At 40.3% G+C, this 23,446-nt stretch overlaps 1 protein-coding gene and 1 non-coding gene across 2 annotated transcripts; one reads left to right on the top strand and one right to left on the bottom strand.

The window, feature by feature from the left end:
• The first annotated feature begins 13,921 nt into the window (after positions 1 to 13,921).
• On the top strand, positions 13,922 to 20,474 carry cunh11orf65 (chromosome unknown C11orf65 homolog). Its single transcript, XM_031872351.1, has 11 exons — positions 13,922 to 13,926; positions 14,752 to 14,842; positions 14,928 to 15,020; positions 15,097 to 15,150; positions 15,253 to 15,462; positions 15,800 to 15,930; positions 16,715 to 16,861; positions 17,007 to 17,062; positions 19,615 to 19,660; positions 19,954 to 20,040; positions 20,276 to 20,474. The coding sequence occupies exons 1-11, from the start codon at positions 13,922 to 13,924 to the stop codon at positions 20,472 to 20,474; spliced, it is 1,119 nt and encodes a 372-aa protein (XP_031728211.1).
• A 2,820-nt stretch (positions 20,475 to 23,294) lies between these two features.
• trnac-gca (transfer RNA cysteine (anticodon GCA)) lies at positions 23,295 to 23,366 on the bottom strand. Its single transcript has one exon. It is a non-coding gene; the product is annotated as a tRNA-Cys (tRNA).
• Between the last annotated feature and the right edge of the window lie 80 nt (positions 23,367 to 23,446).

The following is a 23,446-nucleotide window of genomic DNA, read 5'->3' as shown; positions in this document are numbered from 1 at the left end:
CTGTTTACCGCTGTGGATACACTCACATCATCGTGTTCACCTGGACAGCAAGCATGCAAAGAGAGGTATGGAGCAGTGGCAATTTTCCAGAAGCAGAAAATCATTTAGAAGCAGCACGTCCCGCAACACATCTCACCGTCTACAAGTCATGGTTTAGGATATTTATTTTCTTCTAGAGAACAATCACCCGCGGCAGGGCGACATCCACTGGAGCTCGGTGTAATCATGACAAATGGCCGCCAATTTAAAACTTGACGAAATCATTCCTCAGCTTTTCAAGCCTCACGCTGCATCCACTCAGATAACCCGCCACGCAAACATCATGTGAATAATGCACACAGGCTGCCCAGAGGCATTTATGGTAATGCATATCATGATGAGAGCCATTTTTGTATTTCACCATTTCACCCTTTGTGTACTTACAGCACCATTTGTCTTCAGGGAAATTACTGTATGCATACTATTCTCTCTCTCACACACACGCACAAGCCACAAACAAAGGGACCCTTGATGGATCCATTGAGACCGCTGCAAAAACAAGAGGCATCGCAGGAGAGGATGTTGCATACAGGAGGGCAGGAGGAGACAGAGGAGAGACAGGAGAAAATGAGAGGTATCGGTGGAAGAAGCAGCAGGGGAGATAAGAGGACAGATACGCCACAAAGCCATGAAAGACAGAGAGAGAGAAAAGCGGTGTTTCGAAAGGTAATAATAGGAATGAAGGCGACTATGGGGGAGGGATTGAAAAGAGAGAGAGAGGGTATAGACAGTTGGTGGGAGGAGGAGGATGATGCACCCCACACACGCACAGCATCATTCAAAGTGAACTCTAAGAGATGCAAAGAGGCACAAAGACATGTAGAGGTTAGTGTAGTAGGTTTGTCATCCACTTATGAATTGATTATATTGTGCAGTTCACTGTTTTGGCATTTACTTGGAGGGTCTACAATATGAAAATATCATGGACTGATTTGAGAACTGTGTCTGGAAAGTGAGTGCCAGTAGAACCAAATCCTCCAGCATTGACATCAAACCAAACACCCTCAGTTGGTTAAATAGTGAGAAAATATGTTTAACAAAAACTCTCCGCTTGGTTCAACTGTGTGTCAGTCAAAATGCATTTAAAGGGGCAAGGTCGGTTAGGTGTCCGAACTAGGGAGGGGAACAATTTATTCAAATGTACAGTAGATATAGAGAGCGAGAGCAAATTGCTTTGGAGGTTCCGCTTGTTATTGCTTTGAGCGCACGTTAATAACTGAAGGTGTATCAGAATCTTCATCAACTCAGACCTCCTGTCATTTGGACTGTGGTGGCTGGTCAGTAAGAGAAGAATGTTTGGAAGAAAATCAAGCTGAAATGATAAAAGTGAGCGGGACAAAGTGGGGGTTAGTAAACTGAGTCTCTAGTATGGGCTAATGTCAAAATCCACCGGCTCGTATACTTCCTATGTGCAATTTTTCTGTTAAGAGATTGTAGTCTCATGGATGACGTTAAACAACTGTTTACATAGACTGAGTGGTACTCCTCATGACTAGAATATGCTGACTATGTAAAATCAGTTTATCCCTGATGCATTATCATCATTTTCAGACCAGCTATTAGATATATCTTTGGCTTCACCTGAGGGCTTTAATATTCCATGGTCTACCCTGACAAAAATATATTAAGTTCACTCATTTTTCATGAATTGCTAATTTGTCTAGCAGCACACAGTATTTTTGAGCATCAAGTTTTTGGGCTTTTCCCATTTTTTACACTGTAGTTCCCAGCATCCATCATCCGAAATGTTTTTTGTTTTCATAATAGAGCTGGATCAGCAGTTTTGGGGGCAACGTATGTAAATGTCAAAGCTCGGCTGCCTGCTTATCCCGTTAATCATGCTCCAGTAGAAACATTTCAAATGCATGAATGTTGTTATACATGAATGTTGTTTGTGTAGATAAAAATGTAAATCATAACGCTAAGTCAGAATACGAATGCATGAAATCATATCACACTGTCCAAAAGCAGCTATACATTGTTGACAAAATAATCCTGCATATCCTCCATTGTTACACCGGAGACCATTTTTAATATTGCCTTTTTATGAAATGGTGAAATGCATAATGAAATGTAATCTTGTTTCTTAACAAAATAGGCAGCAGTTTTTTATACAATCCCCAAGTGGATGCTTGTACAATATGGATGAGTGCACACTGAGTGTCAACCAGTAGAAGCCACCCTGTGACACACAATAAACAGCAGCTGCCAGGCTCAGCATTGCACGGTTGACGGAGTAAATTACAACTTCTCACTCGCGGAGATGCTGTCTACAGACAAGTACAAGACATGATGATGGCAGAGTGGCCTCTCGAGAGTGAAGCTGAAGCAGATCATTCTGTCTACTTACGCATGATTTTCTTATTGTACATACAGAAGGGATGTGTAATATTAGCCGTTTGTATTGTAGGGAAGAGGAAAGTCCTGTCAGTATGTTTTTTTCTCGCATCTTTCCAGCTGTAGTTATTCTCTATTGGCTCAGTATGTGCCAATAGCTTCCTCTCCTATACTGGTTATGACTGATGACAGCCATTTTCCTGCTGTCTGGACTGCAGTCATCCAAGAGTGCTCCCTTGTCATTCCCAATTTTCAAAGATGTTAGATAAAGAAAATATAGCCGGTTGGATATCGTTGCTCCCATCCGGATCCAGTGCGTTCGCTCACAAGATGTGAAAAAGAAGCAGGCTATCCACCAACACACATCTGCTCATAACAAGGCTTTTATAACTCCAGAGGTATTTATACACAAAGTTAAACAGTTTCCCGTAATAAAACGTTTAAATGTTGTTCCTCCACGAAGTTGTCTACTTAAATGGCTTTGAATTTAATTGCAACAGCGATCATCGATCGGCTCCCCGGATCAGACGATTTCTTCATCCTCTGTGACAAATTGTCACAGAGCTGACACGCTGCAGAGATCGTACACAGTTTGCCAAATGAGTTTTGGAGAAAGACAATCATTTTATTGTACATACACAATGACACAACGATCTGTCTCCTTCCCTTAAAGAAAGACAGGTATTGACAACAGCCAACTGTTTGTTTTTTTTATTTCAAACTAAATGTGTTTAATATTCCTGTGCTTATAATTTAGTATCTTTTAAGTTATTCTCATTTGGCAGTCCTGGTGGAAACTGATGCAGTCTGTGTTTTCATTTCAGAGTCTCCGAGCTGGATACATTGACTGTTTTCAGGTGGTTTTGTATGCACCTCAGATACATGCTTATTTGAATTCTTTGGCAATAATCCTCTGCTCACAAATGCTCGCACAGAACCCTGGAGGTAAATATATATCTACTTTACATATTTTTCTTGCTTTCCAAGATTTGGCATACTTTGGAGAGAAGAATGGAGAGAAGGGAATTGGATGAGCTGCAAGTTCATTTGCAAGTGATTTACTGTTGTTATGTGAGAAGAAAGTTTACGTGGTCGATAGCTGAAACAGGGTTCAGCAACAGGCAGTATGTGCAAACAAGCCCAAAGGAGCTAAGGCTGGGTGTGAGGAAGAAATATCAATGTCTGAAATGATAGGAGAGTTTTTAACTTGTCGTGAGAGTAAGGGCGCGGTCACACCAGAAGTGTGCAAATGTTTTAGCGCAATAGGTGGTGCTTGAACCTTGGAGATGTAGGAAGTAATCGCTGAGCTAACTCCCGTAACTAGCCAGGAAATAGTCAGTAACAGCAGCTCTCCAAAACTCTTTCTGTTTCCTGTATACACTGCCATTTATTTGCATTTAGTTCACAATTTCTAATCAATGAAGAGTCATTGAAGATGTGAAAAAAAGTTATTCGAGCTAGCTAATAATAATAATAAGTTATTTTATATAGCACCTTTAAAAACAGAGTTTACAAAGTGCTTTGACAGACAAAGCAGCAAAAGCAAGGCAATAATAACGACAGCTAAGGTAAGAGTTCAACCAGTTAAACAGTACAACAGATGAAGCGATAAAAAACAGTCGATATGATCAAAATAAAATAATAAATAAATAAAATTAAATAATTTGGTAAAATAATTTCGTAACATTAGCAAATATAAATAAAGCAGTTAGTTAGATAGCCTGCTACCTATCAGTTACCAAACTCCTGACACATAAAATTCTGCATACAATTCCTTTTCCATGTTTATACTCATGTGGAGGGTTTTGCCTCAACAATAAGCTACGATAGCTTCTTCTAATTGGGACTCTCCAGCCCTCCGTTCTCTTAATGCCAGCACTGTTAAGATGGCTTGCTGTTGGTCCAGGGTGTGAATTTGCAAAATAAAAATAAAGTTGAAAACAATGCAAAAGATTTGTTTGTGTATACCTTAGTGATGTATACATTTGCGCTGGTGGTTAGTGGCGAGCCTTTAACCAGTGTCATTTTGAAATTCCATACTGTACCCAACAAGTCATGGCAGTCAATAATAACATGAATAGTGTCTGGAAGAGCTGACATTTACTAGGCTGTGAGTTTATATATGGTAGACTGTGCTACGATTCTGGGCTGACGATAACACCTATCTGCAGACGGGTTTAAAAAAGCCAATATCAGATTCATTTTGGCGTAAAGATAGGGGAGACCTCAGGGAAATTGCAAGGATTCATAGGGGAGTTGTTGAGTCTTTTGTGAAGAAAGAACAAAGGATTCAGAAAGCAGTGGGTCAAGAAGCTTGAGGTGAATTTAACTCTGTACATCAGGGAATGTGTTCCATCAAATCAACAGACAATGCAACTTTGAAGTCAACACAAGGGAGGAAGACGGGCAAGCTGTGTCTGAATTCTAGGAAGGTTCTCTCCTCTGACTCCACCAAGACAGCATGAGTTCATCACATGTTAAGAGTTACATTTAGACTTGAGGGCAGCAATACATTGGCGAGACTTAGTAAGATTGATTGTATATTTGTCCAGTTAATTTGGTTTGAAACAACATCCTGTAACATCATTAGCCTGTATTGATGTAACAGCCCTGTAATTAGATTTGTGATGGTAACTTAAGTCATGATTGAAACTGAATAATACTGTGACCACATACATTATATAACACAATACTACTTGTAGTACCTTGGTACTGACTGTCTTAAAGGGGTATCTGAAATATTAAAAAGCTTATCAAAGAGGTCAGTCTTCCTTGTGACAATTGAAATGGCCTAAATGATTCCAGACACAGTATACTAGAGAGAAAAACCATGATGCCAATGATCTGGAAGGGACGCTTCGGTGATTCTGGCCCCATTTCCTGGTTTGACGTGATTTCTATCTGGACAATAACATCCGCATTTCCACCTGGTATTATAAGAGTCTGCATTATCTCAATTTTGCCTGCATTGTGATCAGATGTCAATATGCAAATTTTCCGCATTCTCACTCATAACTTCCTTGCTGCCATTGTTCGGGGCTGTCAATCATGATATCAGCTGTTCTGGTCAGCTGGTCTCTTCTATCCAATAGCACAACGAAACAATTACATTAGCCTATCATCCTGCTGCTGTCTCTTTTAAATATGATTGTCTCTCTACCTTCAGTACATTCATGCTGCTGTTACGTGCCCCTCCACCTATCCGTCTCCGCCCAATCTTTGCAGATCCATCAGCTTCATCAACTCATTATTCTATCAGCCTCATTAGCCGTGGTGGCTAATGAGGCTGATAGAATGATGAGTGTCTGGACTCCACGGGAGATTTATCTTGCTGCTACTCAGGGCAGACACCCCTCGATTACAAATCTCAAGCGCCAAAGACTCTGCCAAGACTTTATCATCACATATCATCTGTTAATAATAAACAATTATCTGATGTGTCTCTCCTGATTGATATGCTTTTACTTTTAGTTTTTGCCAGGTAGGAAAGTGACTGTTCAACATGTTAGGCTGATTTTTTCTGAAGCATGTGGTCTATTGACCAAATGACCCAGCAAGGATATCCAGATTCAGATCACATGGTAATGAAAGCTAAATAATGGGATATTTGTGACTTTGTTTCCGTGTCTTAAGATGATTAATGAACTAATCTTAATCCTATTCTACTTCTATGTAATAGTCTGTATATCCAGTATATACTGTTACTGAGAGCCTCGTCATTTAATATTTAGTCAACTAAGTCAGCTCCACAGGGACCAATACAGGGTCTAATAACAGCACCACTGCTGCCTGCAGCTTTTTCTTTTATACTGAGGTCTGCAGGAGTCACTTTGGATAAGCATCTTGAGACCATCTTGTGATGGGATACCACAAGCTGCGACAACGAATCAGGCATCGGACCTCATCCAAGTTTCGTGACCTGGCATATACTCAAAGCTTGCAGGGGTATCCAGGACCACATTTTAACATGATGACACACACAGACTCACAAGGTTAAAGCATTACCAGCCACACGCTGGTGTGGAAAAGCAGAAAAGATGAATTAATGATTGTAACTTAAGTTAAGAGTTGAAAATCTAACTTCAAACGAAAAACACGTTATTTCCTGGAGATCGTGTACAGCTGTTGTTTATTGCAGGTCAGATAGGTCACAGACAACCCAATTATAAACACCATTGACACTTTAACAAAATCCCAAAAATGTATTAAAAACACATTTTATAATCCACACATATATGAGCAGAACAAATGCAACTCGTGCAACATTCCCAGCAAATTGAACAAAGCTGCAGGGAAAGAAGACAGTGCTAATGGATTCTTCTTGAGAATACTATCAATGCATTAAGCACCATCCCAGCCTGATTGTATTTGCAGCTTAAAGCTTCATTCGTAAATGAAATCAACAATCCAAGCACTCTGTTTGAAGACTCTGAGGATGTGTGAAGAATCAATCTTTTGACTGACTGACTGATAAAAGAAAAAAATGTATTTGTGCAGCTTGAAAATGAAATTGAACTGTTACAGTAATAAGGGATTTCTGTTGCATTAATGCAAAGTATAAATAGTGCTAATGAAAAAAATAATCAAGGGTCAACTTGTTGGCATAATTGTGAATATTTATGTATTCTTTAAAGCCCCTTAAAAAGTATTTTTCCATTTCATGTATTTGCATCCATTAGCACGCCATTGAAGTATTTCCTACTGGTCCTATAGAGATGATAAATGACTTACAACTACAAGTTTCCTCTTCCTTCATATAGAGGATGTGGCTCAGTCTGTGAACTTTGTCAAGAGTAGTTAGACTGCAGACTGTATAACCATTAAGATGCCAGCAGCACCTGCAGCGATACACCGATGTGTTCCTGTTTCCTTCAATAGTAGCCCATTGCAGCTCAGACCTGTCTTCCTGCCTTCATCTGCAGCAGAGCCAACCTCTCTCTGCTGGCTGCAGAAGCTCTTTGGGAAGTTATGCACGGACTGGAAAGCCATTAACAGGGTTGTCTTGCACGTGCCGGTGCTGAGTCACCCATCCTGTGGAAACTCCTCCTGTGTCTGTGTCAAGAGTGACGGCTGAAAGAGACGAGCTGAATGTTGACCTTGTCTCTCGCAGTAGCAATTTCCAGCGAGAGACGAGCTTTAGATGCTTCACTTTTTAAAGTAATAATCTGCCCCTTTTGCAGATTTCTATTTGAAATTCCCGACTCTATACAACGACACAACAACTCTCATGTTTAATTAGTCCAAAACTAATACCAATAATTAACAAGGTTTTAGACAAGACCCTATGTACGCCCTATTAACACTATCGGACTGGAATTAAGAGTTACCAAGTGTCTTTTGTTTTGCTGATTGCATTCGCAAAATAAATCATTTCTGTTTGTCCTGAACACCCTGAGTCGCCTGCATGTTGCTATTAGCACTTATTAGACAATTAGCACAGTGGGAAAATGCGATACAATCAGTGTCTCTATTCAAACCTTTACAATTGTGACGGAGGAGAAGAAAACATTGTTTTTTGTATGAGTCAAGGCCATGTTAAAATAGCTCAAAACATGTGGCCCGTAACAGCGACTGAGGCTATTTCTGCCTTTTCAGGCTTTATCAAACTCCTCATGAACAGCTTTGAACAAGTGTGTTAATCTTGAACAATGGGGTTTGCCATGACTCAAGCACCTAAAAATAATAATAAAAAAGTATATCTGCACACTGTGTGTGTGTGTGTGTGTGTGTGTGTGTGTGTGTGTGTGTGTGTGTTGCTTTTGATATTAGTACATGTGAGGTCATTTTCTTAAGGGGAAAGGCCAGTGGATAAAAGCTGCAAAAGGAGGAAGCACCTGTTCTTTCTCATTCAACACACACACACACACACACACACACTGTGCGGCACATTCTATAGTTAAAACAAGAGTCTAAAGCTATGCTAGCAGATCTGTGAGGCTGTGCTTTGTGTTTGGCCTCCAGCTTGTTTTTGTTTCATCTTTTGTTTCATGAAACGCTGCAGAGACTTTATTGCACTCTTCATTATAGATGAATTTGCACATTTTCGGACATACTCACCACAGCATGGTGCCAGGGATGAAAAGCCAACACTCAGTCGGGGGTGCAGTCATATAGAGCTATTGCTGAAATTCACTCTGTTTTTACCACTTACAGCAAATTAATATAAAAGAGAATTTATAAGCAAAGCACAAAATGCATGCTTGCGGTTAATTTGCAAACATGTCACACTTTGAAAAAAAGAAAAGGGTCCAGCTTTTCCGTTCCATTTGTTGCTGCCACAAGCGTAGTTCTGTTTAGGAAGCTTTCCCTTTTGTGGGAGAAATGTGTTAATGAGTGATACACTCCTGCTGTTTGCTTTTCAGTGGCACTGGGGTGATCCAGGGAAATAAAGGCACTGTCTCTCCTCCACATGCTCCGGGTAGCATTAATGAAGCACACAGTACACTGGTATTATTTCTACACTGGTTTCCATTGTGCTGGCCCTGAAGGTACCCCTATCTGAAAGAATCGGCACCACGCGGTAAATGAGACTCAATACACATTATATGAACTCAAATCAATGCATTCACCTCAACACTTAGCTGCTATTTTGACCGAATGTTGAATATATTATTATATATACAAGTTTAATATTCAAGACGTCACATTTCGCTGGCCACATTTATTTAACAACCAAAAGGCCCAGAGAGTCATTCTAAAAAAACATAATGATTTATTAGTAGGAAGTGGTAACGAAGACCCTCCGAGGCCGCTTTGTCTACTGCCGAATATTTGTTTACGTTCAATTACATTCATGGTGGAAAACAGGAAGGCTTTGCCTAACGAAGCCTCGATTCCTGTTGGGCTTCTGCTTAAATTAATCATAATAACGAGACAAAGAGGCAGCAGTCTCAGACAGGCTTCTTGTGGTTTGTGATGATGTCTGTGTGCATGTGCGAGTAAGCAAGTGCGCGTGTTTGACTGTTTGCCTCTTGTCTTGTCGGCATCGACGTGGACAAAATAAAGCTATTGATTGCGTACACCTCCACCTGGTGAATGTGGAGACGCACACACAGACTTCCAGCATGATTACAAGCTTCTTGAAACAGTTGTGCAAGCTGTGATTACATGTGTATATACATTTAATATACATTTAAAGGAGACGGCAATTAAAGTCAGATTAGCCTCTGCTCCTATAGCTTCTGGCTCTTAGTGGAGGATATCATGCAGCAGATAGCATCTTTAATCAGTCTGCCCAATAAGCTGAGACATTTCTCTGTCCATATTCTGTGTAGCTTAATTGTGCAGGGCGGTGTTGTTTTAGCTAGGCCTACTTAACACTGTAACCTAGGTAAACACTACACTGGCTGTATAGGGTAAATAAACAGACTGTAAAAACATTTACAGGTTACATCCGCGCAAATACCATGATGGGTAAAATGTACTTTGCATTCAATCTGATCGCTTTCAGTCACAGTAATACTATCAAATGTAGTATTTGGCAGTAGCCTACTTGCTATCAGAAGTTAGTCGCAAGACCTGTTACAGACAAACATATGATGATATGATAGAATCAAGTTCAGACTAGAAAAAAAATGCTCTTGAGAATTTTCAGGTGACTTTAACCACGTTCCTGCTTGGTTTTGTACAAGTACAAGTATCAGGGGATGACAGGCACCATTCTCAAGGAGCTTATCTCTTTGTAAAGCAGCACAGCAAATTGACAGCTGGGATGAAAACCAGAGTGACTGGGTCACCAGGAGGTTGAGAGAGAGACAGAGAGAGGGGAAGTAAGCATACAGACAGCAAGTGAAAGACAGGAGACCGATAACAGCGAGGCAGAGAGCAAACAGACAGATGGAGGAAGTGTAGATACAGTAGGTAAAGATTGACAGGCTCCTCTGAGAGCCTGTAGGGGAAAAGAGAAGGGAAATAATAATAAAAAAGGCCAATTAGTGTTCAATCAGTTACTCTATTTAACCTGAGATGAAGTGAGACACATTAATGGAAGCTGCATGTTGCCTCAGACCACTGACGGCATACAGTGCTGTACCTCTCTAGAAGACCAGGAAGTTAGGAGGGTAAAGACACACAAGGAAAGGAAGGAAAATGAGCAGACTGAGGAGACAGCGGTGAAGCTAGTTGGATGTATACTATTCGTTTTTAATGTCTGCTGAAGCTTGAATTCATACTGTTACCTTTTTGAAGAAGAAGCTGGATGTTTCAACCATTTGTTTATTTATTACTTTGAGGGAGTTTTGACCTCTCTGCTCATTTGGTAAGTTTCATTTGTTGTTACAGCTGACTCAGTTTGTTGGGAGGCGTGTCCTGTGCAGTCTGCCTATTGTAGCCCGTCATTTAATGTCAAGTCCATCCCAGCCCTTATACAGCCCATAATCACAAATAGTACATTTTACTCAAGTAGATTTACAAGCTGTACAGCATGCAACATCCTCTATCCTTAAACCCACATGTTTGCAAATTATTTTGATGATATGTAAATACAAATGTGGGTATATGTATGTATAAATAGTATATACAGTATAGGTGGAAATAATTAAAATCATTATTTATATAATCATGATTTGTTATATATGATAGAATCTTTCCATGTACCTGCTTGACTGCAGAAGTATGGGGCTTTAAATAGCTCTGGATGGGAATCCGGGCACTGACTGTCCGTACACTAAGTTCACTCCATCCAGATAATTGCACTGATGCTGTTTAATTCATCATGTCAGTAGATGGATGCATGGATGCATGTATGATGGATGGATACTGCCAGAGTAAATGGGTGCATCATGGGTTTTAATGTCAAAACTCATTGTACAAATCCAAACCAGTATTTTGTACTTCTTGTAACACTGATGTTTTTACAGATGTCTTTACACTTTACACGTGTGCATTAGTCTCATACTAACCCCTGCAATTTAAGGCATGAAGAGCTCCATGAAGTGATTGATGGTGTTCGGGTTGGTCTCACATCGATGAGGGTCTGGAAAGGCAGAACGTCTCCATTTGAGGGAGATCATTAACATCGCTGTCGTCCCTCCTGGGCCCTGAGGTAAAAGCAATTTTACAGATTGTTTCCTAGCAATCAGCAATCAAAGGAGGAAATGGCACAGCTAGTATGTGGCTGATGAGGAGCGAGTAGGAGAGAAAATCATTCAGCAACACGCGGGCTGTCTAAATATGGAACACCTAGTTGACATTCAGAGTTTATATGAAAATGATGACACGCATTGCAATGGTATGAATATGAATGTCTTCCTGTTCTCATCAGTAGATGTGCCAGGGACAGGTCAAGGGCAGCATAATTGTACCCAAGACAAGGACATCTGTAAATCAATCAGAATCTCTATTTCTTATTCCACACATACAGAGATCATTTTCATTCTGCTACAAACCTTCAATGGAGAAGATTGAAACACTGGTATTGGAGTCAGTGTGTGCAGATCACAACATTGTTTGTGATGTGGCTGGCTGTTGCTCTTGGCAGCCAAAGTACAAACTAATAGATGTAAAATACAAAGCTATCAACAAATTAGTAGAGCTGTGTTTTCTCATCACACGGGACAGGACAGAAATGTCAGCTGTATCAACAGCAAGCCGAATATGCAAAGCCAATCTAATTTCACACTCATTTCACTTTTATAAAACCGATTTGTCTCACACACTCAGAAATGTATTGTACTGTCTGACAAAAGCTCCTTTCCCCCCTAACGCCTTCAGAACACAAATTCAGTCAAACCCAGCCAGTCAAGCCAAAGGTCTACAAAATATTCAGAAGGCAAGGCAAGTTTATTTGTATAGCACATTTCAACAACGAGGCAATTCAAAGTGCTTCACTTCTAAATCCAAATGTAGTTAACCTTGTGTAAAAAAAGTAATATTTCAGGAAAATATTGTCCGCTATGTGCTGGAAGTCTGAGAACCAGACTGATGCAAATGTCTGCCCTTGTTAGGAGTCAAGATGACAGAGCGTTCCCCCTGGAGAAAATAAACAGACTGAAAGAAGAGGCGGAATTCTGCTTTGAAGAGACACGGACTGAGTTTTGTTACGTGTCCGCAGGGTTTGGTGAGGAAACACTGGACATTTGCATAATGGACATCATCTGTCTAGTTGGCAATTCTTATCAGCAACTGTTTTGGTTCAGAATTTCGAGCACAATTAGTTTTGGAGAACAAACAATACTTTCTCCCGAGTTATCTGTGAGCCACGAAAATGTTGCTACCTTTGCAAATCCAGCAGCTCAGAAGAGAGTTTCTGACTGTGGATTCACCTTCCCTTTGATTTAAAGTGTTTGGTCTGAAACTGTCACGGCTGATTTGTTTTTGTATATGTGACTGGATTCAGCTATAACTGGGCTGATTCAGTTTGGCACACATGGTTGGTTGGAGACAAGTTAGTGACTAGCCTTAATAACATTTAATCCATTGACGACATGAAGCGCCAGACTTTATATAGCCAAGAAACACTGCAAATGGATTGACCTTTGAGGGGCTGGTGCCATGAGAAATGACCTCATGTGTTCTTTTATTTCCAACAACAAGCCCTTTGAAATGATTGTCAATTCAAGTTCACTGTCATAAAAAATAATACTGATGGTAAAAATGAGAATTAAAGACTGCAAAACCGTGATCATGGTTTGTGTGTGTGTGTGTGTGTGTGTGTGCATGTCAACATGTATGCTTTTGAGTGTTTCTTTACTCTCTGTAACACTCTCTCAGATTTAGATTTCTACATTCAGTTATTACATACTCATAAAGTCACAGCCTGTGTCATGTGTAATGTGAGAGTGGTGGGAAGCCATATAAGCTACACCGTTACTTATTAAAGAGCTCCATCTAATGGCCAACAGGTAAAAATGTCATTTATTTACCTTGACCTGCGCTGAATATAAATCAGGTCTGTTTTCCTCTCAGACGCTGATAAACCAATTGTTCTTTATTAAATAATCACTCCGGGGTTTTTTTGTTTGGCCCTGGTTTGTTCCTAAAGCGTTTGGTGAGTATTGTTTACATTACTACCTGATGTCAGATGATTGGATTAAAAATAAGGGCCACACATTTGTGGTGGTAATAGACAGAGAGGATGCCTTGAAAAACAAGTATTTTCATAAGGCAGAAAAAGTGTAAACATCTTCTCAGCTTCTTCCAGTCAGGTCCTGAATTTGACCCATTCAGCCACCACAACTTTCTCCCTACATGTACCGTTTCACTTGTTGTACTACTGTACTTATTAGCCATTCGACAAGCTAACTATTGCTAAATTAAGTAGCATATTCAACTTTGCCAGGTGTAGCTGCTCTTTGACTATTCTCATAGACACTCTGTTTGTATAAATATCACAAGGTGTGTAACATACTTTTGCACAAGGGAATGAACATGTATTTGATAAACTTGACTGTCAACAATCACTTTTTTTGGGGGAATATACCATTAAATGTAATGATTTATTGCAGTAACAGACATACACACTCGGTTGCTAGGTAACCTCATGAAATACCTCATGAGTCAACTCGTGTTAGCGAGTTGAAGACATACCTTCAAGTACAGACGCATTATGAGGTAATGCTATTGTTTTCTTTTGTATTTGACTGTGAATGCAACATTTTAGTCAGGGTACACTGTTAAATCTAGCTATATATTGAATCAGGTTATTAAATACAGTGTGTAACCTTTTTGGTTTTATAGTTTTTTACAACGTCTTAGCGTTCGCTAACGTTAGCTAGATTAATTCACAGAATTATTCTCTAAACTATTTCTCCAGTTATTGCCACTTGGAGTTTTATTCCCTGAAAAACGATCATTACCGAAGGACCTCTGTGGCATATGAACCCATTTAACATTAAATGCATTATTGTATTATATATCACAACAAACAGTAATGCATATATCATATCTTGTCAATACATTTCTTGGGTCTTATAAGAGTTTTTATTAGCATTTTAATGTTGTAGCGGATGAGGTGGAGCTAATTTGAACTACATTATATCCTGTTGGGTAGATTAATCTGTAACAATAGATCTAATTTTATTAAAATGACCATGTTCTGTGATTTTAATTTGTGAGAAAACAACCATATAATTATAATAACCACTATAATTGGTAATAAATGCAGTGTAAGCAGTATATTATTTCCCTAATATAGTGGAGTTGAAGTATGAAGTAGCAGAAGATGAAAATACTTCGGTAAAGTACGAGTACACACCTCCAGATTGTACTTGAATACAGTACTTGAGTAAATGTGGTTACATTTCACCAACGGCAGTCAGAAAAACCGGGCTCCTCACAAGAAACATCAACGTTTTAGTAAAGTTACATGTTGCTGCACTGTCTGCCTTCTCCCCTCCTCATCCTTTTCTCTCTTCTCATTTCTCAATATTCCTCCAGCTTACAGGAAGAGGGTCCCCAGGAGCCGCAGCAGGAGACACTGCGGCAGACAGCAGCCACAATAATTCAGAAGACCTGGAGAAGACATGTGGTGGGTGCTGCTGCTGTGGGCGCACATGCACGAATGAAAGCCAACAGGCATTAATTCAAACTCTTTTTTTCTTCCCAAACTGTAGACCAGAGAGGTCTTCAAGTATTTCAAAGAGCTTATCGGTCATTGCAGCCAGCAGGATCCCCAAGCAATCCTAAAGACTGTCAATCCTCGAGAGGTAACGGAAATAATGCTCTCTGTTAAATGAAAACAACAAATAAAATAAATGGTGAGATTTGATTTTCCTGTGGCAGGCTGAGTTGCTGGACGGTGCTGCTGGTGTGCGCATAAGATTTCGACTCGGAGGGGTAGGAACTAATTAGGGAGATAGCGGTAAATCACTCAACAGCTTTGTGATTATGATAATGCACACATACCTCCTAACATCTTCCTTTTGCCTTTGCCTTCAGATTACCTTTCCTCCCAACATCTATTATAAGATCTTCACCCATCGACCCATCACAGACTTGTGTGCCAGCAGCCCAAAGGCCTACACCCAGCCAGGCCTTAAGAAGCCTGTGCCCCGGCAGACCAACAACAGCTGGCCTCTGATGCAGGAGGACCGATCGGGAAGGTACCAGCGCATGGAGAACAACAGCTGGAGGCTCTTCTGTAGCAAGGTGAAAAACCTGTCAGAGTAAATGTTCTCTTCTGCCCGTTATTTGTACAAGTATTGGTGCAGAAAGAAATATGCACTACCAATACAAGGTGTAATTTTGCCCTTTGTGGCAAGAGTCTGACGCAGTCTTTAAGAATATATATCCAGCTACAACAGGCATTTTATGGCAGTTTTTTTCTTCATCATAGTTTGGTGGAAATTCAGCTTTATGAAACATAATGCTCTCACAAACTGTTTATTTAACAGAAAACAAAGCCAGATATGAATTATCTTGACCGCCACTAAAAGCAGATGTTTTAAAGTCAGTTGTATGTGCTTCCCCTCCATCTCTCTGATAGGCGGTTCCCATGAGTGAGCCCAAAGAGATTGAGGCTAAAGAGAAAATGGATTTTCACTATTCCATGTTGCAGCGGCAGCAAGATGTAGGCAAGTGGCGGAAGAAGAGGAAAATTGAATGGCTAAAGCAGATGTGAGTTTCATATATGTGTCTGTCGCTTAAAGCAAGTCTTTTGCTGTGCAACTGCCGCTGGGGCCTCAAGTGGTGAATACAGGATAACAGTAAATGCTAGCCTCAGTTTGTGTCTCTTGTGTTTTATTAAGAAATTCCAGTCACGTATACAAGCATCAGTTTTTCTGAAAGATAAATTCCTGTTCCCCTTTGAAAACCCTAGGTCGATTTACAAAACACTGCTAATTTGATGGTATATTGAAGGTTGTGATGCTTTAATCCATTTTGCCAGAAATGACATAGATAGACAAAAACAACTGTACAAGTTACTGCACAAATGAATTAAGGGCATGTGCAATTTCTGGGTTCTATCTTTGTTTAGATCAGAAAATGGATTCACAAAACATTTTTATCATTCACCAAACGGAATAGTTATTTTATATTGATGGGCAGTTTTTTTTTTCGGATTCTAGAAATACCTTGAAAATAGTCAAAAATGTTGCAAAGGGACCTTACAGGTTTGTATCCTGTAGGGATAGCAATGTTGTCCTATGGGTCTTTGGTTTGAGTGAGTGACTCAAGGATTAATATTATTTCTAACTGATTTTTTTGTTGTTCTTGTTAATACATGACAAGTCTGCCAGTGCAATAAGTAGTCTGTTTCTGTTCATCTTTACAACTTCCATACATTTTAATCTCCTTTTATGCTCTTTGTTCTTTTACAAAATGTGGAAATACACATCTGAGGCAGGGTCGCGTGCAGTCTTGCGTATAAGTGTGTCTGTCCTCTCTTTGTTACATACAGGTACAACCAGGGCCGTCTGCAGACTCACCCAGTGGTCAATTCCGCCCAGGAAGTGATGGACGCCATTGAAGAGAGGGGACATGATGAGATACTGGACCGGGAGCTGGATGAGCTGATGGCCTGGACCAACGCTATCAACTTTGAGGAGTAAGATCCACTCCTCACTGTCAGCTAGTAGACAGCGAACCTTTGTGACTTTCTGTTGAATAGACCGGTTTTAATTCAAACTGGGGTCAAGAAAATGTTGTATCTTTATCATTTAGTAACATAGTTTGCTCTTTTGCCTGTGCAGGTACTTGCAGGAGTGGATGTGTCTGGCCTGCAGTCACTCCTCTAAGCCAAGCAAAGGTGAACATCTGTAGTGATGGCAGCACAACAATTGCTACTCGTGGCTTTAAAGTATTTGCTGTAATGCAATCTGCTGTTTAAATTTATTCCAAATCATTTTTGAAATAATAAAGTATGATCAATGGGATTATCTTATGGTGATGTGTGTTATTGCATTAGTTAAGTAGACTTTATTCAAATAATTATTTTTGTTTCGTGTCATTAGAGTGACTGTATGTGAGATGAACTCCTGACACAGAATAAACAAATCTATTATTGAATCTCTGTGACATCTAACGAGATCAAACTGATTACAACTGGAGACATCTGGCGCCCACATAATGTATTTATCGCAAGACCCATGGGTGTCATTTGAATGTTTTTAGATAAAAAGATAAATTTGAGTAAAGGCATCAACGTGTGTCCTGGACTTTTCATACAATCATGTGTGTAAAATGAATCTTCAAAAAGGCTTGTGTCCTTAACACCTCTTTAACTCCTCGAGGACGCCGGCATCCTCAATCCCCTCCCCTTCCGTTCTTACGGCTTGCTCATGCAAACTACGTCAATAAACATGGCCGTGTTTGGTATCCCAGCATTCACAAAATCGTCATCTTTGCAAAGAAAAAATCCATTTTCTTTTATTTCTTATGGATTTTTCACAAGAGGAGCCCAAACACACACTGTCCAAAGTCGAGATAACCGTTCCAAGTCGGGTCTTGCAGCATTACGACGGTGAACGATACAGTACAGACCCGACTTTACTATTGAATGTACTAGCGCAGAGGTCTTCAGCAGGGGATCTGCGACCCCTAGGGGGTCCGTGGAGGTACTGCAGGGGGTCTGCGAAATGTTTGGTTGATTAGACAATTTTAATTTTTTTTTTTTTTTTTTTTTTCCAAACATGAATCTGTCCATTATTTTAATAGTTCAGTATTGTATGCAAGATAACAGGTATGTTTATGCATGGCAGGGGCACTAATAGGCCATCACTCATTTTTCATTTCCACATTTATGTTTAAAATAAAAACGTCAATTTGAATAGCTTGTGTGCATGATTATCATGCAATTGACAGGCAATGTTGATATTGGCATTGGTATCAGTTGACGAGGTATGTTTATAAATGGCAGTGGCATGGCCACCCTACTCACTTGCACATGTTTAAAATAAAAACATGAATATATGAACCCGTGTATTATTTGAATAGCTTAGTATTGAATGCACAATAAAGAGGTATGTTTATACATGACACGAGGCCCAGTTTAATATAAAACACAATTGTATCCAATATATATAGTCGGGGGTCCCTGCTCCATCTCTCTATGAGTTTGGGGGTCCTTGGCCTGAAAAACGTTGAAGACCCCTGTACTAGCGGATGTTACCATGGAACTAGGGGCTTCCGAAAATGCAAGTACTTATAATAGAAACCTATTATTTCTCTTTCATAAGCCGTCAAACAACATGGTCATAATTTTCACTTTTCACGTGCGTTTTTTTTTCTGATGATTCAATATGGTGTGTCTGTGTGTGAGGAATTTAAGTTTTGAAGCTCCTAATTATGGATATTATGTGATACAGTGTATTTACTTGTAAAGGTTTTGAATCAAGGAGTGTTGTTATTTCATGCATTGAGTGAAAGAGGGGGGTTTGAGGAATGTGCTGGAGGGGGGGGGTGGGGTTGTGTGAAAGCGGCTGGGTGAGGTGTGAAGATCAAAACAATGGATCAAGGCCGGCCCATGAGGGGCTTGTTGGACTTCAGCCAATCATTGAGCTGATCGGTATGTAATGTGAGACTTTTCAGAGACTTTGGGGGGAAAAGGAGATTTGAATCCAGGAGAGATTCAGACCTCCTCGCGGGGCCTCAATTTCATGGAATTTATATGTTTGTTTTGTTATTAGTAGTGTGATTCGGTTTGTAACTGTTTGTATCTGTTTTTATGCTTCTTGGATAATAAATCTATTTGATTTTGACTTAAACCTGCTGTTGTGTTTTGGAGGCGATTGAGAGCACATGGCTGCAGGAAGATGGGGGGCGATTTCTCCCTGTGTTCAAAAGTTATGGACCTAACGTGTCTAAAAATGACCTTGGCGATCATAATGACGCCAGTTTTCAATACTGCACTATGTTAGCATCTGGCAAAGCGTCGTGTGTTCACTGACAGTAATGTATTGAAGCCAGGAGACCGAGCTACCTTTACCGTGCCCTGAAAACGTGGATTTGCTCTGTTTTTGTTTGACTGCATTTCATTAGTAACAGCCAGCGATACGTTTAGGCTTGTCAAGCCCTTCGTCTAGAGGAGACTTCAGGCTTTCTAACGATGTATTGCATATGCAAATTGACCTTTCCTGGGGGCGTATACAGTCACGCGTAACCGAGCCAACTGCATGCTCCGCCATGCGCTTTAACGCACAGCAAGTTTGCTACTCACACAGACCACGTCTTCGACCATAGATACTTCGTTTTTGCAATTTGCAATGGCTAAAAATACAAGGAAAACTAAGTATTTCGTCAAAGAAGCACTCGAAAAGAGTTTTCAGGATTCCTCTGACAGTGACCTGGATTATGCCACAGACAAGGAGGATTTGTTCGTGCGTCAGATTGATCCGGTCATAGACAAGTAAGATTATTCATATCACGGCTGGTTTACCCTATATTTATTTCATGTTTCACATGTTTTATATATCGTTATGCTATTCTGCTGTGTGTCGTGTGCTACATAGTCGCTTCTGGTGGAGAGACATACTTTTTCCACGTGCTATTTATCCATTGTATGTATTTGAGTTCAGGATGTTTTGTTCATTTGACCACATTTCAGTAGTTATTACTTGTCTTCTAGCAGTCTAGCTGAAACAAGTATTGTTATTGGACGTTGTATAAAGTAATTATAATCTTGTTTATTCTTTTTCTCAGTGTCGATGAGGAAGATGATGATGAGGACTGGCAGCCTCCACAGGCCTCTCCTGCTGCCATCCAACCAAGAGAAAAAAGAAAGTCACGGTATGTGTTTCATCTGTGACTAGAAGTATTTTGCATGCTATTATTGTACTGTTACTGTTATTCTACTGCATTGTCCCATGGAGTTTTTATATTTGCATGGAGCTACAAATTGGTGAATAGAATTATTATTACAGTAGTGATACCAACTCATTCTAAAACTTTTCTAACAGTCTGGATGAGGAGGACACAGATGAACCCCCTGGGCTCAGTCAACAACCGGGGCCATCGTCGTCAGTCCCTCCCCCACTACCATCCAGGACAAAGAGAAGACCTGCACCTCCAGCACCCCCCTCGAAGCTCACACATTCAAGACAAAGAGGAAAGCCATTGACCACACCCGCACTGAGCACAGGTCGGAGAAGTGTGTCAACGACCCCATCCAGCTCAACATCAGCACAGCCTGCACAGACCCCCACTACACAAAGGAGAGGTGAAGAGGAAGTGGAGGAGACTTTAAAATGGCTTGAGACAGATAACCCTGACACGCAGCCTCGCCCACACAACTTTCGCCCTCGTCATCCAAGTGGCCCAACTGTCAGCCGAGAAGTAAAGTGGTCACCCTTCCAACTGTTCAAGCTTTTTTTCAACGTCACTGCGGTACATATTATCGTTACAAACACGAATAAGATGGCACAGAAACTGAAGGCGGCAGGAAAAAAATTCAGATGGAGACCCGTAACAAATGACGAGTTTTTCACGTTTTTGGCCATCATCATTTTCTGTGGACTGGTGAGGTGCCCTACAAAAGCTGACTATTGGAAGAAAGTACCGCCGTACAATTTCCGCTTTCCAGTGTCAGCCATGAGCCGAAATCGGTTCTGTGTCATCTTCTGGTGTCTCCACCTCAGTGACCCTGATGAGGATGTAAAAAATGAAGAGAAATGGGGAACTCCACAGTGTGACCGGCTTTTCAAAGTCAAACCACTTTACGATGACATTTTGTTAGCCTGTAAATCATCCTATCATCCTGACCAGAGGCTGGCCATAGATGAGAGGATGGTAGCCACAAAAGCAAGGCTAAGTTTCAAACAATATTTACCACTAAAACCAACAAAGTGGGGAATAAAACTGTTTGTGCTTGCCGACATGCATGGCTACACGTGGAATTTTTTCATTTATGAGGGGAAGACAGCGACACCGTTGACAGATGGACTGGGCTACTCTGCTGTGATGAGGCTTCTGGAAATTCCACTGTTGGGAACAGGATACCAGGTATATATGGACAACTTCTACACCAGTCCCAAGCTTCTGACTGATTTGGACCAAAAAAAAATAATGGCTTGTGGGACTATGCAAGAGAACCGTAGGGGTTTCCCTGCCACGAAAGACAACAAACTGGGGAAGAGGGCCAAGCGGGGAGACATCAGATGGCTACGAGTGGAGAAGTTGCTGTTTGTCCAGTGGATGGACACCAAACTGGTGACTGTGGCATCGAACTTCCACCAAGCTTTCAGTGGTCTCAGTGCCACTAGGAGCCTGAAGGATGATGCTGGAGTTGTCCGCAGAATTGATGTCTCCATTCCAGATGCTCTGAAGGACTATAATACCTACATGGGAGGAGTGGACCTTTCAGATGCACTGATAGGCTACTACAGTGTTCTCCATAAAACAATGAAGTGGTACAAAAAAGTGTTCTACCACATGGTGGACATTGCTGTGGTGAACAGCTACATAATTTACAAGGAACTTACAGTTCACAAAGGAGAGACCCCCGTGACACACAAAAGGTTTAGGGAGCTCCTTATCAGAGAAATGACCAAGCAGAAGCCTTCTCAGCCTTCACAACCAGCAACATGTGGGCCCATCTTTCCCACTGAACATGCAACAAAGGGTCGAAGGCAATGTGTTCTTTGCAAGAACAAGACACCTGTGATTTGCAGGAAGTGCACCGCCCCCCTCTGCCTTCTTCCAAAAAGGAACTGTTTCATCCAGTGGCATGACCAACAGAAGTCATGAAAAAAACATATGTAGAGATGCTTGTAGCATATTTTTTGTTGCCAAATGTTTGATGTTTGATGTTCATGGTTCTCAATAAATCTGCTCCACTTGGAGTCAAAGTTATATTTTGCATTGTTATTAGTGGTTATTACACAGTTATACATATTGGTAATATCAAAAATCAATTGAAAAGTTGGAAATTGTAAATTTTTGAGTATTTTAGCTCCAATTGATGAAATATATCAAAATGTAAAGGAAAAAACACCTTTAGTGTGTCAGAATAGCATTTGGTTACCATGTGTCCATTTGGGTCTCCAAATGTTCTTTTTAGAGCTCCGCCTGGATCTCCCCATGGTCATACTTTGTCCAATCTTCTTCAAATTTGAGGCAGGTGTTCATTGGTAGTGTAGTTACAGCCATATACTGTCCTTTACCTGTACAGATACAGCCACAGACAGTTATTTATACTGAAAGATACTTTTTTATTTTCGGAGGACAAAAATCTTCAATTTGTACTGACTTCAAAGGTCCACTGCTCTGTTTCTGTATGACCTACAGGTTTTCTGACAAGAAACTTGAGGGAGTTTTCTTTCTGGCAAGACATCATTGATGCATATAGTCAGAGTGGTTCAGAAGCTACAGCCATTCTAATTTGGGTATGTCATTTTAGGCGGATTTGCTCCAAAATAGGGGGGGGAGTGGAAGAGGTTTTAAATGCCGTACGTACTGTAGATGAGTGGGTCATCGCTGCGGGTTCCTGTGATGACAGAAAATGTAAACATTTACAAACCACATATTTGCAGACTGAATTACTCATATCCAGTTTTCAGACAAACATATCAAATCTACTGTGAAACAATAACTGCATCTGAAGAAATAGGAGACATACTTTCCAAAAACATTAGAACATTTAGTAGAGACCATCATGTATGATTGACTGTTCAATTTTTCTTGCTTTGAATGTTAAAGTATGCAGGAAAAAATTGTAATACAATGATCTGGTGGACATTTCACTGGTGACTTCAGTATGTTTCTACTTTTCTGGCAATCATTTTATTTTGAATGAAGAATTGCATCTTTAAAAGGCTTGTGTCTTAATAGATTTTATATTGTGCCAAAGTGGAACTTGGAATACTTTACTTATTACATAGTTTTTCACAATTTTTCCAAAACTTGAAATAATGTTTCTATCAAACATATGTCATGTATGGGTTAAATTACAAATATTGTATAAAGCATTAACAATATTGTAAAGCGTGTCGAAAAGTTAATCAGATCCTTATTTACAAACTATTATGTCGCTATAACTAGAAAAGAGGGGGCACCCGGATTTGAACCGGGGACCTCTTGATCTGCAGTCAAATGCTCTACCACTGAGCTATACCCCCTTGTCCTAAATCTGGCTAAATGTGGCTAAATGTGGCTGATTGATATTTACTTTCCAGTTGGGTTAAAGTATACTGGAATA

This window comes from Anarrhichthys ocellatus, unplaced genomic scaffold (assembly GCF_004355925.1).
Source record: "Anarrhichthys ocellatus isolate YVR2014 unplaced genomic scaffold, GSC_Weel_1.0 scaffold63, whole genome shotgun sequence".
In the NCBI taxonomy this organism is placed as follows: Eukaryota; Metazoa; Chordata; class Actinopteri; order Perciformes; family Anarhichadidae; genus Anarrhichthys; species Anarrhichthys ocellatus.
The sequence above is the reverse complement of the archived record's forward strand: the minus strand, read 5'-3'. Positions and strand labels throughout refer to the sequence as shown.